Raw genomic sequence first — 17349 nt, 5'->3', positions numbered from 1 at the left:
CATCTTGGTACACACCTAGGGATGTGTGCAGCATAGCCCAACGGCTGGATGCTTCCTAGGCGTGCTAGGCTCCCCCTCAAGCCTCTTTTGTACCTAACGGTCGAAAATTAAAAAGAGTGCTTCGCTAATCTTTCTTACGCTATGTTAGGCTACAAGTTTTTGTCAACTCTTTGGTCAGGGTTTAGTTCACAGTATCAGACCAATATCAATGACCGGTTCACTGTTGATACCAAATACTAATATCGATACAGATACCGTTACCAATGCTAATATTGATCTGGATCAACCATATCGGTCTGTATTAAGCCGCAATTAGAACAAAAGGTCATTTTTTAACCAAAAATCTAGGGTTCAAGCTGATTCACCGATTCTGCATCGATCAAGTATCGATATTAGGCACGATCGACACTGTTATGAATCCATGTAGAATTAAGAGGAATTTGGGCCTAAATACGAGCTATCTGCTAAATAATGTTAAGTGAAAACTTTCATGTCCGAAAGCATGGCCTATGCAATTGCTCCCCTTTGTCTATTTCTCTCTTCCTTCCTACGGAATGACATCTTTGCCCCTATTGATATAAATGTAACAAATGGGAGTGTGACATTTGGTCATGTCAGATTGCATCACTGAATACTGATACCATTTCAATGTAATTTTCGGGTTGAACTCACTTTTAAGTTATCAACAGGTTGAATCTGGTGATTTACTGGTTTTTTTAAAAAAAAGTCGGATTAAGTTGGCTCCAATCTAATCAAAATATTGTATATAATCATATATAAATTACTGATATTGTATAATATAGCATGTCTAATACTCATCTTACATGGAACGGGTTCGAACTAACAACTGAAGCAAAATTGAAAGGCGTTCCAGTTAAATCAGTTTTAGCAACATGACTATATTTAATTGGGCCTAAATTTAATGGGCATATTGTCCTTGTCATCATCTAACCATGAGTCTATATGAAGACTTCAATTGAGTTACGGGGTAGAACCATAAAACCATTGTTTGGGTTCATTGGAATATAGCAAAACAAAATGAAAGATTACCTAGATGGAGAACCTTAACAAAGAAGTGTTGGAAATCAACTTAGACTCAAGAACAATACCTTCAACTTGGACTTGTTCGTCTAAGAGCAAGTGAAACAGCATGTTGTCACTCCGGTTTACTCAAAAGTTAGAAAACTCTGTGGAGGAGAGCTTTCTCTAAGCAAAAAACAAAAAACGAAGAAAAATCAATAGAGATCCCCTTCAACCTGAGAAGAGTGTTATTTATAGATTTAAAAGTCAAAAGAAAGAAAGATTGGCAAGCGATCATCGCACTTCCATTAGGCACTCTTGGCTAGCAGTGAAAACAAGCTAGTCGAAGCAAGAGATCAAGCACCTTTTCAGCTCAGGCTATCAATGAATCCTAAATGAAATAGTGATCAAGCTAGTCCATGAAAATTGCTATAAGTTAAACATTCCAAACAATAGATGATAATTCTCCTTGAGGTAACTGCTGGCCTAGATGGTCAGTTAAAGAGTTGTAGACAATGATGTCAATTTCCCAAAGGCTTGAAGGAAGAGAAGAGTAGGAGACAAAACAAGGGGAGATTCAACAGGGAAGGAGACAATGATGTCAATCTCTCTGTGGCACTTGCTCTGTCCGTGGAGTTGATTCAACAGTAGAGATTGGAGTAGATAATGGTGGCACTTGCTTGTAGGTGGAGTTGATTCAACATCAGTTCCCTCTACAGGCTCTTCAACTGACTGGGAAGAATCAGAACTGTTCTCTTTGAACCCAATTCCTTAAAGAAACTGAGGAGATTGAGTGTTGATTGATCATATCCGAGGGAGGATTTTATGCGATTTGAAAACATCCCAAACATTTAACTGGCACAGACATAGACATAATGACGAAGGAAGCAAAAACCATGAACCATCGCTCCAAGAGCAGCTGCACAACCAAACTCTTCATCTCTCTTTTCTAATTGATACTACCTCACTCACCACCACCACCAACCCTCGTCTTATAATGTATTTTTCCAGCTATTTGGACGGAGAGTGATCCAATATTACAGTAAGAAATTCTTTAAAATTTCAGCTAGCTTAGTTTTCTTTTATTAAACGGTTCAATTTTGGTTTTACCTTGAATAACTAGCACCTGCGTTCAACACCCTTACTTACAAGGAACGGGTTCAAACTAACAACAGAAGCAAAATTGAAAGACATTCCGATTAAAGCAGTTTTTAAGCAATATGAATATGTTTAGTGGGACTTAAATTTAATGGACATGTTGTCATCATCTCTAATCATGAGTCCATCTAAAGACAAATTTGATTCTTTCTCAATTCAGGTTTAATGCTTTAAAAAGTTTGCCTTTTGTTCTCTACACAGTCTGGTATAAGAACCATTTTTTTTTTTTTGGGGTAGAGGTATAAGAACCATTGAAAATACCTAAAATCAACATTTGTCTAAAGACATGTTGCAAAATAGTAAGATAAAACAATGAAGGTTAGTTAACTTGGATGAAAGCGTGATTAAGAGGCAGGATTTGATCAGTTAAATGTTCCAAACAATACATGATAATTCTCCTTCAGATAGCTGCGGGCCTAGATGGTTAGTTAAGGGGAGAATTGGGATTTCCACCTAAGTAACCCAGGTTTTGTATCATATTCTGTAAAGATCGCTGTTAATTGTCATTTGCAAGCCTATAATGTTGGAATGTCATAATTAAGATACCAAAAGGAAAATATGAATTCAAAACATTATAAAGGTGATGCTATCAACTGGTGCATCTGTATATATAGCTCATCTAATGTATGGCAGGTTTCTCTCCCAAGGATGCCTGCATAAGCATCCCACAGTAGGGTATAAATTTGACACAAGCAATTTAAGAAGAAAAGAACAAACACGCAAAATCTCAGTTTCTAATTTAACCTTCGTACCACATATTCTGAATCCTACAAGGCCTGCATCTCCAAATTAGAGTGTTCACTACCATTTGCTTCGGCAGATGCAGACTCCTGGTTCTCATTTGCATTCATTTCTTGTACTGGAGGAGGGTTGACAATTGTCATAGGCATTGCAAGATTATCAGACAAGCGTCCTTTCATTTCCCTGTGCTCCTGACACAATGCGCACCAGTGCATGCAGCAATGTACCATGCATGGGTCACAAGGGGAGTTCTGCACAAAGTATTAGTCAGCAAACAAAAAAGCAAGCAAAGCTATTTTGATATCAGAGAGTTGTCTACATGTTTAGGTATTGATTCCAGCATTAACAAAGACAACCTTTGAGATGATATCAAACAGGAGTTTCGGTTCACTAGATAGCATTAGTTAATGCCTGTGTTTTTTATTCACCAGTCTTACTGAACCATCAAGTCATCAACAACTAACTTTAGTAATTTTATTTAACAACTAATTGTGGGTGTCAGATCTAGATATGATTCTGGTAATTCAGAAATATTCAGAAACCAGTCTTATCAAAGATACAGGCTTTGGAACAACGAATATCCATTCATTAACTAGTTTTATTAGCTAATCTTGACATTTGAGTATCTTATTTGAGATGTCGTTTAAAGGTAAGATTTTCCATCCTTCACATGGAAGTTGCACAGGTAAATGCTATCATTGTATCAACTAAATTCCGGAAAAATGCATTTACCAAAAAACCTACAAATCTAGTTTTCTCATCGGTTTTAGTCATCTTCACGAGTCCTTTTAGCGGCTATATTTGCTTACATATTCAATAGCACCTATCACTATTGTCTCTGATGAAAATATCCTGTTGAGATTGTTAACCTCCTGAGCAGATATGTACCCAACTCCTCTTATGATTGATGCTCCACATCTTGTGAAGCGGCAATATGAAGGCACCAGAAAATCTATACTGGTAACACACAGATTCTTATCCGATACAGAATGTGTTCTCAATCCAATATTTGGTTTTTTAATGAGGTACAGTGGAAGAACTAATAGCAACTCTGTCTGCAACGCTTTGTGTTTATCCTTAAGGAGAAGACACCTGTTCCTCACAGAGCCACTGGGAGATCCAAGTCTGTCTGAAATGAAGCTCCTAATTGGGAAGGTGCTCATACAAAAGTGATTACATGTGAAATGCACCAGAGGCAACCAATCAAAGTCATCCTTCTTAAATTTGCTTCATGTGTATGACTGCCTGGCAGATGAGAAATCTGCAGCATAATTTGTTCCTTTCTGTGCCCTTACATTGAGAATCTTGCACCATTTTCTAACAGTGTGATACTTTGTTAGAATATAGACAATGGAGTTGCCGCCCAACTGATTTTTATCTTATTCTTCAACAACTGATATGGTTTAACAGATGGCTCCTTTGGTAAATGAAGAAAGTACCTAGTGGCATTGGTGTAGAACCATGAGGGATAGCCACTGTGTGGCCCATCTAGGAAGACCAGAATGCTAGATTATTCTAAGATGCCAGCGCAAATCAGAAGGTAATCAACAAGTTTATTCACTCGAGTGGTTCATCAGGAAGCAGCAATATATCTGCTCAGAGGAATACCTCCAGGGTATTTTCGGGGTTGTGAATCCAGTGATCAGACAAATCCGAGAAAATAAGCTTATATTCACTTGGGTTGGGTTATATGTGTTGGGTCTTCAGTCCAATGGGTTTTCATTGTAATAGACTACTTTAATGGGCCTAAAATATGAATAGGAGTTAGGAATGCAGGATTTACTTTATTTTAGTCTAGTTAGAGTCTTATTTCTTTATTTTAATTGTTATTAAAATGTTTAAGTTAGGCTAGAATAGGTCTTCTCTATGAGTTCAGCCTAGTTTAGGGTCTTTTTGGTATTGTTTTTCATTTTGATTTTTGTCTATTTAACAAAAATCATCAATGAAAACCATTTTTGATCAAAACATAAAAATCATTTGGCAATCAATAGACATAATAGATGGTCTACTAAGAAATAGGCTTGGTATACACAATGTGCATAATGAATTTTAATCCATCTGAGGCATCACTCTCTCTCTCTCTTCTTCCTGAATGGATGGCTGCAACTGTGGCAGCGTTGAGACAGTATGATGAAGCTCAGGATATTAAACTCGCCGGCCAGGGATGGAGATGAACTCAGGAGAGATGAGAAAGAGAGATTGAGATTGAGAGATAGAAATCGGTTTCAGAGATGAAAGAGGGAGAAGAAGAGATGATGTCGGCTGGATTTTTTAATAGAAGATAAGCAAAAGGGGAAAAGGGGGTTTGGTCATGGCTTCTGTTCCTGATTGCAGATGGATGTGATGGGATGAGAAGAAAAGCGGTTCTGAGAATAAGTGGAAAGAAAGAAGGGTTTTAACGATGGTTTTGGTCGATGTAGAAAAGAAATAATTCAAAAAAAAAGAAAGAAAAAGAGACAAAAGAATGGAGGAGGAAATGATGATGAAGATGAAAAAGGGGTTTCGGTAATGAGGGGATTTGGTTTTTGCAGATTAGAAGATGGGGAAAAAATAGGACAATGGTGATGGCGGCAGGGGGAAAGATGGTTGCTGTGGTTCGGTTTTGGTAGATGGAGGGAGAAGAAGATCAGAGCAATGGAGAGAAGCAGGTCCATATTCTTGGTCGGGTTGGAGGTTGAGCTCAGTTCTGAACTTGGACTGGGGGAGTTGCAGGGAAGGGAGAGTGGGTGAGGGTGGGGGCTGGCTTGGGTTGCAGCAAGGGGTGGGGGCAGTGGGGTTCAAGCAGCAGGAGGAGGCGGCGGGTGGGGTTGCCGGAAGAAGAAGACGAAGAAGGTCAGGACTTGTCTTCTAATTAAAGAGGAAGTGACGCTTCTACCCTTGACTTTGGGACTTTATAAGCACATGCTCATTAAAGTACCAAAAAAATGACTAAAAAAGATTTTTGGCCAAAATCAATAATAAGGTCTCAACTCTATTATGAATTTTCTATTATTTTGATGTTTTGCAAATAGAAATAGGGTCCATAAATTGTACTGAACACTTGTAAAAAGATTTGTGTCAGAAAAACAAAATGAAAAATGATACCAAAAAGACCCTTAAATTGTTTCTTTCTTATTTCATTCAAAGTTTTAGTAGTAGTAGACTACCTCCATAGAAAGCTATTGGTTGGAGAAGTTTTAGACCAACCATCGAATCTGTTTTAAGAAGTTTTATTTAAACATAGGTAAGGGTTATGCTCTATCCACAAATTTGAGAAATAGAGAAGCCTTGATTTGTTTTGGTATGTGGATTCAGGTGTGACTTGTGGATTCAAGAGTGATATTTCTGCTATGAATTCGGTCAAAGACCCTGGTGGATTCCGGATGGGGGCATTGGTGGATTCCTCATCATATCCTCTCTTCTTATCTCTTCTGTTTTCTCCATTCTATTTCCACGTCAGATCTCTGTCATTCCCATTGATGCGACCTTGGGTTCAAAAGCCCTGATTATGGGTCACTATGGGCCCAACCAATGATAAACAACTCAAGTAATAATGATAGTGGCAATCTAGTAATTAAATGGAAGTTTTAAACCAACAAAAGAAAAACAAATTGTGGCCTTAAATGGAGGTACTTATGTAAACGGCTGGTATTTTCGGAAACTAAAAATAGAAGGGTTAATAAGTGAAATAACTAAGGATTAGGGGCTTTAGTTGTAAATATAGACAATGGGTTTAACTACATTAAAAAAAAAAAAAGGGGTTGTCTTCTACTTTTTGATAGCATAACAACAGCGTGGGAGCCGGGAGAGGGGTTTGCTTCGAAGAGATCTTCCTCAAAATAGAATAGATCAAGCTGGGACTTTGGGACCTGAATCGCAACCTTGGACCTCTGAAATCCAGCTATTAGAAAACCCAATCTTCAACTCTAATCACAGTTCAGACTTCTGAGGTTCTGAAAGTGTCAGTAGCATTGGTCCTCGACTTGGATCTCACAGAATGGAGTTTCTTTGGGGATGGGATTCCAGAGATCAAATCTCCTAGGGTAGGGGTTCCTTTAGCCCAAACCTCAAGAGAAAAGGGACTGAATAACTAGAGTTCGATCCAACCTAGGGTTGCTAATATTGTTAACTACAGAGCAGAAACAGAATAGGGACAAGAGATAAAAGAAGAGGAGGGATAAAAGAGAACAATAAAATGGGAAGGAAGAAAGAAAATTGAACCAGAATGAAATGGAAAATGAAAGAGAACACCTAGAATGGAGAAAGGATAGAGAGGGCAGCAGCCGTCGACCAACTTCGACGTGCAGAACACACACACAACAATTTCACCATGATGAGGAAAGTCAACTCTATTTAAAAGAATACAAGTAATCCCCAACTAAATAAACAAGTAAATCACTACCAGTCCCCTTTGGACCAGAAACCCAGTTTAGTTCCGATTCGCCTTGGTTTGGGTCGCCAAATCCGATCGTGTTGGTCCCGCCACAATAGTGCTACTGCATCACCTACCCTGCAAATGCTATTTTCTCTACTCTTTTAAATTCTGTCTTGCTATATTGATTGCTATTCTGTTAGCTAGAGTTCTGCTTTGCTAATCCTCAGTTTTCTATTCTGTCCAGAGGTTCTCAGTTCTAGTTTAGTTACTGTTTTCAAAAACAGTAAAGCACATCGATTTTCAAGAGTCCTTCTACTAGTCTATTTCTTCTAAATCTCTGTTTTCTGGTTTTATTTTAGATTACTGTTTAAGGCTCAGACTACTGTTAATCACTAAATCAATTCATTTATTGGTAACTGTTTGAACCCTTAAAGATTCCTTCCATCAAATTCTGTACTTAATCAGAGTTTCAGTTTCCTAATTCAAGTTGGATTCTTCCATATCTCTGAACATGTCCATCAAATTTAAATCATCTTTTGCGGACCTATTATATTGATTGATTAAAGCAATTAACCAAAATTTTATGCACTACAGATTTGTTCTGGTTGAGTTATTCAATTTTTCCTAGTCTGGTTCTTATTCTTTTCCCTATGATCCTGTCGCAAGTTGATCTCCCACTGGATTTCACAGGTTCGGGATTAGCACTGCATTATGTTGACACTTGGCAGTCATTGATGGGCCCCAAACCCTTTGTGAGAAAGATAATTTTTCTACGGGCATTACTTTCAATAGGGTTTGCAAAGCAAAATTTCTATGGGTTTTAGCAGGGGACCAAGAGCCTTGTAGGATTGGATGTTTCATCAGAGCACATGATGGCACAGTGGTAGTAGGACAAACTCGGGGCCAATGGGGAAGGAGATTCTACTAGACCGGAGCTTCATTCTCTTTATCATGGGCTGGATTATGTTAGGGATAAAGGTTCACCTAGCTGATGCAGAACTGGAGGTGTACTCACATAGGAAGAATAAGGGAGCAGACCAGTATTAAGGTCCTAGGCAGAACCTGGCTCATATAGAAAACCACGGCTCTGGTTCTGGTCCTTGATTAATCCAGCCATAGGCCGTCTGTGTGTGACCAGAATAGGTTTGCGTATGGCTTGGTTATTTCTTGTGGCCCCAGTGAAGATTGTATGCATGGAATGCAGCTTATCCTGTTGGAACAATCTTAGTAGTGCTAGTATCTTAATTTTCTAATTCTATAATCAGCTAAGTTATTAGCTAACTAGCTGTTTCTATTTTATTTACCTTTTATTTCTATGTAGTAACTTTGGTCTCATTCTAGAAAATTTTAATTAGTTTTGGCAACCAAGTAACCCCGCCCCACACATAAGAGGTTACTATTTTTGCATTGGGTTGATTGCTATTATAAATAAAGAGGAGGGGCATGTTGCCTACGATTTTGGTGGAACATTATGCTCATTTGTGAGTTTTGCTGCTGTGGTGATTCAGTCGCAGGCCAAAGGTGATGATTGCTGAGGTTGGTTGGTGGTGAAGCTGACCTAGGCTTGGTGGTGATACCAAGTCATATCCCCTCTACCCTTCTTCCATATTCTCTCTTTCTCTTTCTTATTTCTCCCTACTGGCTACTGTATTGTCGATTTCCAGCAACTTCTCTCCTTTCTGTCATTGCCATCAATAGGTAACTTCAACCCTCTTTTATGTCTTTTCTTATATCTATCATATCTCTACATGTTACTCACTGTCTCTGCAGGTTATTCTCAGTTTTTCTCCTTCCTAGTTCCTACGACTTCTGGGTTAGTCTTTCTTCTATCAGTAACTTTATCATATTATTTCTCTTAATCTAACCATTGGATAGGCTTTGAACTTTCATATTATCTTCCCTTCTCTCCTCGCTACATTCGACCAGAATTTGGCAGGTATCTGATTAGTAGATTGAGAGTCATGGCTTTTTTCTTTGACCTACAAATTCTGTCTTCTTATTAGTTTCTATTTTCTGTTCTTTCCAGTTTCTCCTAATCCAAACGTTGGTTGGCCTTGATGTTTTAAACACTTATCCTGCCCGTTTGGACCTCCATTCAATCCAGGTTTCAGCCCCATCAGCAAGGAGACTTGAGAGATACTATTCTGCCCTGTATTCTCAATATTGTCTCACTGTGATTTTGATTTTCTAGTAGGTTTTCTGGTGTTGTATTTTCAGCCTAGTAAACCTCATCAAACATATAGTGGAGGACTCATCCAATGTTGGCTGGATGAAGAGACAGGTGGTAGACCATGGAGATTCTCACATCTTGTTGGACAAGCATCGCGTGTTGCTTCCGCCATGAAAAGCTTATTCAAATGTAAGATTTAGGGGTGTCAATTTGGAGGCCAAACCGAACTAAGAGACCCAAAACAGGACCGACTGAAATCCTTATTGGCCCCAGTTTTGGTTTTGATTTTAGAAAAATATTTAATATCGATCCGGTTTTAGTCTAGCCTGATTGGACCAATTAAACTGACTGAAACCAACCAAATGGACTGAAACAAAAAAAAAAAAAAACCCTGATAAAAAACCAATAGTTTTTGTTATTTATTTACTTAATCATTGGGTTATAATTGATTATAACTACTAAAATCAAGATATATGATGTATAAACCTATAAGAACACAATAAAGAGCTAACTGAAATATATATTGGTTATATGTATTTTTATATATTGATACCCGATAGGGGGCTGATAAGAGACATTAAGAGAAACCGATGGACTGAAACAGAACAGACTGATAGCTAATTGGTTGCGGTTTAGATTTTAAAGACCGATTAGCTTATCGGTTGGTTTTTCAGACTGGATCAATTTGTGCTAAGTTCTCGGTCAGCCCAACCAAAACCAGCCGATTGACATCCCCTACTAAGAGCCAATCAACTAATGACTTGGCAGCCAATTGGAAAGGCAAGAAGTTGTGAAACCAGGATTTGTAGTGTGCTTGCCATCGTGCTGTAGATCTCTTGTATTCCTTAAATTTCCAATAGCATTTCTTTTTGTATTTTACCTGGTTTAGGTGACTTTCTTTGATGTGCTTTGTACTGTACATTATTCTGATTCTTTGTAATAAAATTTGTTATTCATTAAAAAGAGAAAAGGAACAATCACGGTCAAATCCTCTGGAAAGGTCCAAAGATTCCACAGTTATCAAAGTAATGTCAGGTAACAGGCAAGATTTCATCAAATAATAACCACCAACATGAGCATGCTCCTAATCCGTAGTGACAGGCCTCATGCTCATCAATATTTGAGGCCTTCAAGAAAATAAGTAGAGCCAATGTATACATGAAGGAACAGAGATCACCTTGAGATGATATTTCTTCTGTAATGATTGTCGGAAAAGACCAGTGTAGATGCCGCACATCCACCAAGTAAACATCAAACCCTCACAAATGAGAAATGATGTCCTTGGATCGACACCATGGAAGACTGCTGTTGCTGCAGCTAGTGCAATTCCACCTTCAACACAAATGGCATGAGAAACACATGGCTGCGTCCAGGGGATATCTTCTCTCAGGCGTTCCACATTACGCCCAAACAACACACAAGGGCAAAAAAGTCCAGTCCAGCCTGTAGAAAGGAAACAAAAGGTAAAACAGGTTTCTAGGTTAGTTAATGAAGGAATACTATAAAGATCCAAATTTACGGCAGGAGAGAAGAGAAGAGAAGAGAACTTCATTGAAGAGAGAAAGGGGTTTAACTTGACAAATGAATTTGTTGACACTATTGGATTTTTTTGTTTTTCTGTGTGTTAAAAATATCTTTCTGGTATTCAAAAATCAAAACTAACTCTGATACATAACAGATGGAAGTGTGAATCTGAAAAATATACTAACAATTATATCTACTTATAGAAACTACAAAAACTGCCAATTCCGAGTACCAAAATAAAAATCAACTGGTATTCACAGCAACAGAACTAGATAAACCAGCATTTCAATTTGGAAAAAAGGGTTACAATTTGCGGAATAGAGTGAGATTAAATTATTTGCCTTTGTTGAAGGAGGTAGCACATGATGACTCCCTACTTCCCCCTCTCAGTAATTAACATTCCATTGAGTGTGACAAGAAATAAGTGAAGAAGCAAAAAGGTTCAGAACAAGAGGGGGGGGGGGGGGGGGACAAAAAAAACCCAGGTTAGCTATAAGTTCCTTATCTTCACAAAAAGAAAGTAAATCAATTAGACTTGTTTATCACTACTCAAACTCTTGAACTCTCCACAATTGGATGGCCAAAAAGAATCAAGTCCTCTAGTTTTGCAGCCACCCTTGTGCTGGGTCAGCATAATTTTTTTATGCTCTACATTTCCTTTTCTGTCGGATGCACCAGTTAGTAGCAGTTGTCAATGTTGTCCAGGACCCCCACCATTTGGACCCCAAGATAGTTTTTGCCAGATCTTGACAACCTCCACAAGCCTTATGGATTCACCCACTTTAGGACAAAACCGAAGACCCTGCACTTCTATGGGGGAGAAGAGGAAGGCACAACAACTGGTCAAAGCTATGAAACATATAATCTGGCAACTTGATCATCTTTGTTAGTCTACCATGTTATAAAATTATGGAAGAGCTAGGCAAGAATGACTGTCAAATGCTACAGTTACTCCCAAAAGTTGGATACATTGCCAAGGGATAGGCCAATAAGAAAATGATATATTATTCTAAAGGGAGGAAGCCCTAGGTCACAAGGATAGAGACATTGCCAAATGCGAAGATCTCACTCTTAAGAGGAAATAATAACTACCAAAAAACATCCTGGCACACACCTTACATTTTTTTTTTGATAGTTAGGACCCAAAGAGAGTTGAACTCATGACCTCTTAAATGTGAGGTGTTGATCTTTGCCAACTGAGGGGTTAGCTCAGTACACACCTTACATATTTTAAATCATGCTAAGAGGCTGTACAATCAAAGTACTGTTCATGAATTGAACATAAGTAGTTCTTATCCACTCTCCAGGTAAGGAAAGTCACCCTATATACCACCGTGTCTATCCCCTAAAGGTGAGAACACCAACAGCTTGTGTAACAAGAATTACAAGAAATAGAGATAGTGGATCGCCTTGGTCTAACCCTCTTGAACAGTTGAACTGGTAAAACCTATAAGAGTTTCATCAATTAGGATACAGAACTAAACATATGAATTAGAGGATTCTATCCAATTCCTCCATTTAAAGTCAAACTTCACATTTTTAATAGAATATTCGAAAAGTAAAACATTCAACCTATATGGTCAAGCCTTTGCCATCTCAATTTTGTGTACCATCCTAAGCAACACTGCAACACAAACTGAAACCCTCAAGTCAATGAATGTACTAGCTATGAAAGCTCCATCCAGCATTTGATATCCCTGAACAAATGGCTCCTTGCAATGGCAAAATAATACCATCCAGGACTGACCTCAACCTAACCACCAATACTGCAGACAAAATTTTATAAGAAGTGAAAATAAGGCAAATGGATTAGTGGTCCTTCAATTCTGCAGCCCAATCTCCTTCACGATCAGTGTGACATACTACTGTTGCGTCCTCAGTTTAAGTAGTCATCCGCTGAACTTGAAAAGACCTACACAAGATCATGCTACACTTTTCCCAAAAATAGAGGAAGAAAGCAAGAGTAACCCATCCGTGGGAGGGTTTTTCACATCCAAGTGCATCTTTACTACCCATAGTTGTCAAAGCACTAGGTGACACCTTGACAACTATGTTACTACCTGTGAAACAAATGCCATTTCCAAACAGTTCCTTTGCTCGTCAAAAAGTAAAGGTGAAATGCAGGGCTCCACCTTTTTCTCTATGGCACTGATTCCAAGTAAATACTTCTCTAAAATGATTCCATATGAGTAAAATTTCTACCTTATTTTCCAAAACATCAGCATCCACCTGAGAGTCTAGAAAAGAAATTAACTTTGCATTTGAACTGCCTCTATGAGGAAAAAACATGCATGTGTCTGTATGTGAGAGAGAGAGAGAGAGATTTCCAGCTCATTCTCTTGTTTTGAATTGTTAGAGAAATCCAACTACAAGGGTTCTGGTGCAGGTTTAACAAGAATTCGGATTGAGCGTGTCAGGAGAAAATCCTGCGGAGGATTCGACTCAGTTCAAAAATCGTTTTTCCTTAATTCAAAACTGATTTCCAAAAAGTCATCCTGGAAAAAGGCTACTGTATTAGAGGAAGCAGCATTATTTCAAGATGCAATAAATCTCAACTCAATTACTAACATGAAGACGTTATACTCAAACCACAGAAGGGGGATTCATGGAATTAATTCAATGTTTAATCAGAAATCAAACTTTGTCTCGCACATTAACAAGTTTCAGGTATTTAATGAGGCTATCAAGTAAATGGTTGCCAAACTAACAATATAAGCTCAATTATTAATTTACATTGTCATATTTTTGTGCATTAGCTAGTCATCAAGTACAGCCAAGTATTATCCAGAGTATGTTGTCAGACCCAAGTTGGATTACATTATCCAGATTAAACTTATTTTAAGTAATGCTTGAGATACGTAACTTCACTAAATTTTCCAAACATATCTAACACTAAAAATTACTAGAAATGGGTTTTGCCTCATTGCATGAATTAACATTTATAATTTGAAACAAAAGTGAAAAAGGAAGTACGTCAATTAGACAGAAAAAACAGAATGTATCCATAAGATTTAATGTAAAATGAAAAGTAAAAAGGAAGGGGACACCTACAACTATCTGTATCCTCAGCACAGTTAAATATCCCAGTTGACCAAGGTTCATCTGCGGGAGGCTCATAGCTCTCAGGAAGGGGCTGACCACACTCACTGCACCGGTGAACATTTAACTGCTCGATAACACAAGCAATCAGAAATTACATTGAAGACCTTCTGGAAGAAACTTAAGCATAATAAGTACCCCAATGTGAAAATATCTGAAACATCATATGCACCACAGTTACGTGAAGGAATCGTTGTACCATTACATTGAGGAGGTGATCTAACACTACTATACACTTCAATTCCCATCCTTCAAATAAATACATAAATCAGAAGTCACAGAAGCAATGGGATCAGGCAGATCAAACTCATTTTCAAATACCATTGACCATGCACCATAACTTCATGAAAAGGCACTGCTAATTTAAATTTTCCACCCATTTACCATTGGAAAACAACTTATTATCACTGGCCACAACATAGAGTAACTCAAAACATGCGTCCAGCAATATATTAACTAGCAAAAGGAAAGAAGGATTCAGGTTATAATGGCAGTCTACAGAACAAGCTCTACAAAAAAATTAGCGAAAACCTGGATTTGCCAAAAATAATTCAACATATTACGTCCCATTATTCACAAATTCTTCCAGATTTGCATCAATTAACATTGAAAAACGGAAAACAATACAGCATAACACCCCAGAAACTAGCTCATTACCATATATCTTCAATAACCATTCAAAATTAGAACCACCATGAAAGATTACAATGAAGGCAATAAGAATAGACCTGAGGAACCTGAATGGGCTGATTGAGCTCCCCTGGAGTAATTTCTTCATCCACGGGAGCTTGTTCCTTCGTAAGCTTCACATAACGAGATTGCGCAGTCCCTTCAGCCATTGGATCCAACAATGGGAATCAATTGAGGAACCCCCTGAAATTCCCAAGCTATAAATTATACTACAGCCCTCCAAATCTGGCAAATCAATCTGTCTTTCTGTCCGTATTTATCAGGAGTAATCTCTGCGCGCGTTAACAGACCAATCCACCACGGCAACCAAATCTGGCGAGGCTTCCAACAATGGCGAAACTTCCCACGAAGATCACTACTAATCCGATATCGTCAACGCACGAACACACCACCGTCCCCTAAAACTACTTGAAACGCCAATTTTCAAGTCATTGGACAGAGATTTCTAACTTGAAGACCGACGTCTTGAACGGTAGTGTCGACTACGGACCATTTATAGTATTCGGACGAGAATACCCCCTATTATCACTTTTGTTCCCCTTAACCGTCTCCTCCACCTAAGGTTATATATGTAACTTCAATATACAGGAAAAATTGCAAAAAGAAGGTGTGGTCCACCAATTTGAGCCACATAAATAGATGATGATGTGACGATCTAATGGCTAAATATCAAATTTCATGGCCGAATTCAGTCAAACAACATCCCGAGAATTGATGGCAGCCCATGTACATCAATTCAGGACAATACTATCCACTCTACCATACTCTTCGATTTCAATGCTCTATTTTGCCACTTGGCAAATTATTATTCAACTAAAAATTTCATATGTGAGTAAAGGAACTAGGGGTTTATTGATGTAGCGTGTTCAGATCCATGGCTAGATTGGTTAGTAGTGTGCCATTGTTAGGCTTATGACCCTAGAAAGGGCCTTTTCACCCTGAAGCTTGATCTTTTGAGTTGGATGCTGTCATTGGACCAGGTTATTTGTGCACCCGTCATGTGAGGGCTTATTATTCAAAAGTTGGGGAATTGATATAGTGAATGTAGCTAAAAATAACCCTTATCACAAACCTCTTCCTAAAACTAGGGATCAAGAGCCCTTCCATCTCTAAGAGGGCCTATATCCCAAGGCCCATTTGAATTCCACTTTACCGGCCCAATTAGAACTTGGATTTTAAAGAATTCATGGGTTGCCCAACCATTGATATGTTTCACCTATCTTATCCATTTACTTTTGGATAATCCGAGTTTTAGCTCTACTCTTAAGGGCAAACTTAGTGCAACCCTGTAGGGTAAGGATCGGAGCCCCTTGTATGTCTAAGATCCCTTCTATTAATGGCCAAAACTCTTAAGCTTTCTCTGTCTCAGACCTTCAAGGAATTGAAGTTTTTGTTATTCATGAAGATTTCGTTTTAGGGAAAGAGAACGCTACTTGGCCGCATGTGGTACATTGCTCCTGCGACCCAGACGCAGGGCATGCAAAATGACCACCGTACCCCCACAAAATTTCTTTTTTTAATGGGGGCACGGCGGTCATTTCACGCACCCCTATGTCTGGCACAGGGGCAGTGCACTGCACGCCGCGCCCCAACTAGTTTTCTTTCTCCCTTGGTTTTATTCTTCAAAAATCTAACTAGATTCTTTTCTTTTCTTTTCTTTTTTTTTGTGAAAAAAAATCTAACTAGATTCTCCCTTGGTTTTATTCACCAAAGTTCTTGGTCAAGACCAATTCCGATTTTTTACATCCAAGTTGGGCGTTCGAAATCTCCACGTACCGACTTGAGGGGGAATCTTACCCATGCCAACGCATGCCCTCTCCTCATCCCCATCCATTGTATCTATATTTGTTAAAGTATGATTGTATAGCCTAATTAGTGCATTAGATTAGGGAGTCAATCTTCCTACCGATTCCCATGATTTCATGTATGATTTTATGTATATATTCTCTCCATATCTCAATGAAAAGATAAAGCTAGAATTAACTCCAAATTCTGGTATTTCCTTACTAACAACCATAAAATTAGATTTGGTGAGTGAAATCTGGCAACTAAAATCAAAATTCTTCCAAAATCTAAAACAGCACCTATACTTTTTACCCCAAAAGAAATAAAATGTTTGTTCGCGAATGAATCAGATAAGATCAGACCCAGATATTGTGTCTTCCTTCCTCTTAATCAAACATTAATGCAATGCTTTTACCAGCAACTATAAAAGCTGCATCACTGTGCAACCATCTTCTCCAGGTTCATTTTATTAGTTTGGGAGCTCTACTCGAAGATGGCTCAAGCAATCAGGTCAGGGGTAGTAAGTCAAGCTGCAGGCCTAGGGATCGTTTTGTTGTTTCTACTTCTCCAATGGGAGATTGTTCTCTGCAGTACCACTTATGTGGTTGGGGGTTCGCAAGGTTGGGGTCCTTATCCAGACCTTTTCTATTGGACCAAAGGGAAGACTTTCCAAACTGGGGATACGTTAGGTATATTCTTCTCTAACATATCCGTTGACATTATTACCGTTTTATTGATAAGGAATAGGGTTGAGACTTGAGAGTTCAACAGTCTTCTTAGTCTTTTATTTTCTTACGTTTTATTGAAT

General features: G+C 38.4%; 1 protein-coding gene and 1 long non-coding RNA gene across 2 annotated transcripts; both read right to left on the bottom strand.

Annotated features, from left to right (window-relative positions):
- Window positions 1-2933: 2933 nt before the first annotated feature.
- LOC122665148 (cell number regulator 6-like) lies at window positions 2934-15062 on the bottom strand. Its single transcript, XM_043861224.1, has 4 exons — window positions 14795-15062; window positions 14019-14133; window positions 10621-10886; window positions 2934-3170 (listed from the first exon to the last, which is right to left on the bottom strand). Exons 1-4 carry the CDS (start codon window positions 14903-14905, stop codon window positions 2946-2948), a joined length of 717 nt encoding a protein of 238 aa, XP_043717159.1. The 5' UTR covers window positions 14906-15062; the 3' UTR covers window positions 2934-2945.
- LOC122665150 lies at window positions 8058-10586 on the bottom strand. Its single transcript, XR_006333443.1, has 2 exons — window positions 10183-10586; window positions 8058-8215 (listed from the first exon to the last, which is right to left on the bottom strand). It is a non-coding gene; the product is annotated as an uncharacterized LOC122665150 (long non-coding RNA).
- Window positions 15063-17349: the final 2287 nt, after the last annotated feature.

The sequence above is a fragment of the Telopea speciosissima genome, chromosome 6 (assembly GCF_018873765.1).
Source record: "Telopea speciosissima isolate NSW1024214 ecotype Mountain lineage chromosome 6, Tspe_v1, whole genome shotgun sequence".
Classification (NCBI taxonomy): domain Eukaryota; kingdom Viridiplantae; phylum Streptophyta; class Magnoliopsida; order Proteales; family Proteaceae; genus Telopea; species Telopea speciosissima.
This window is presented reverse-complemented; position numbering and strand designations above follow the sequence as displayed.

What these genes read in the sequence shown, in the direction of transcription:
- LOC122665148 (XM_043861224.1), bottom strand. Translation starts at nt 14,905, where the DNA reads ATGGCTGAAGGGACTGCGCAATCTCGTTATGTGAAGCTTACGAAGGAA. An exon ending in AGCCCATTCAGGTTCCTCAG is followed by an intron (nt 14,134 to 14,794) that starts GTCTATTCTTAT and finishes GTTATCGAGCAG; the next exon opens with TTAAATGTTCACCGGTGCAG. An exon ending in AGAAGAAATATCATCTCAAG is followed by an intron (nt 3,171 to 10,620) that starts GTGATCTCTGTT and finishes TACTTTGTGCAG; the next exon opens with AACTCCCCTTGTGACCCATG.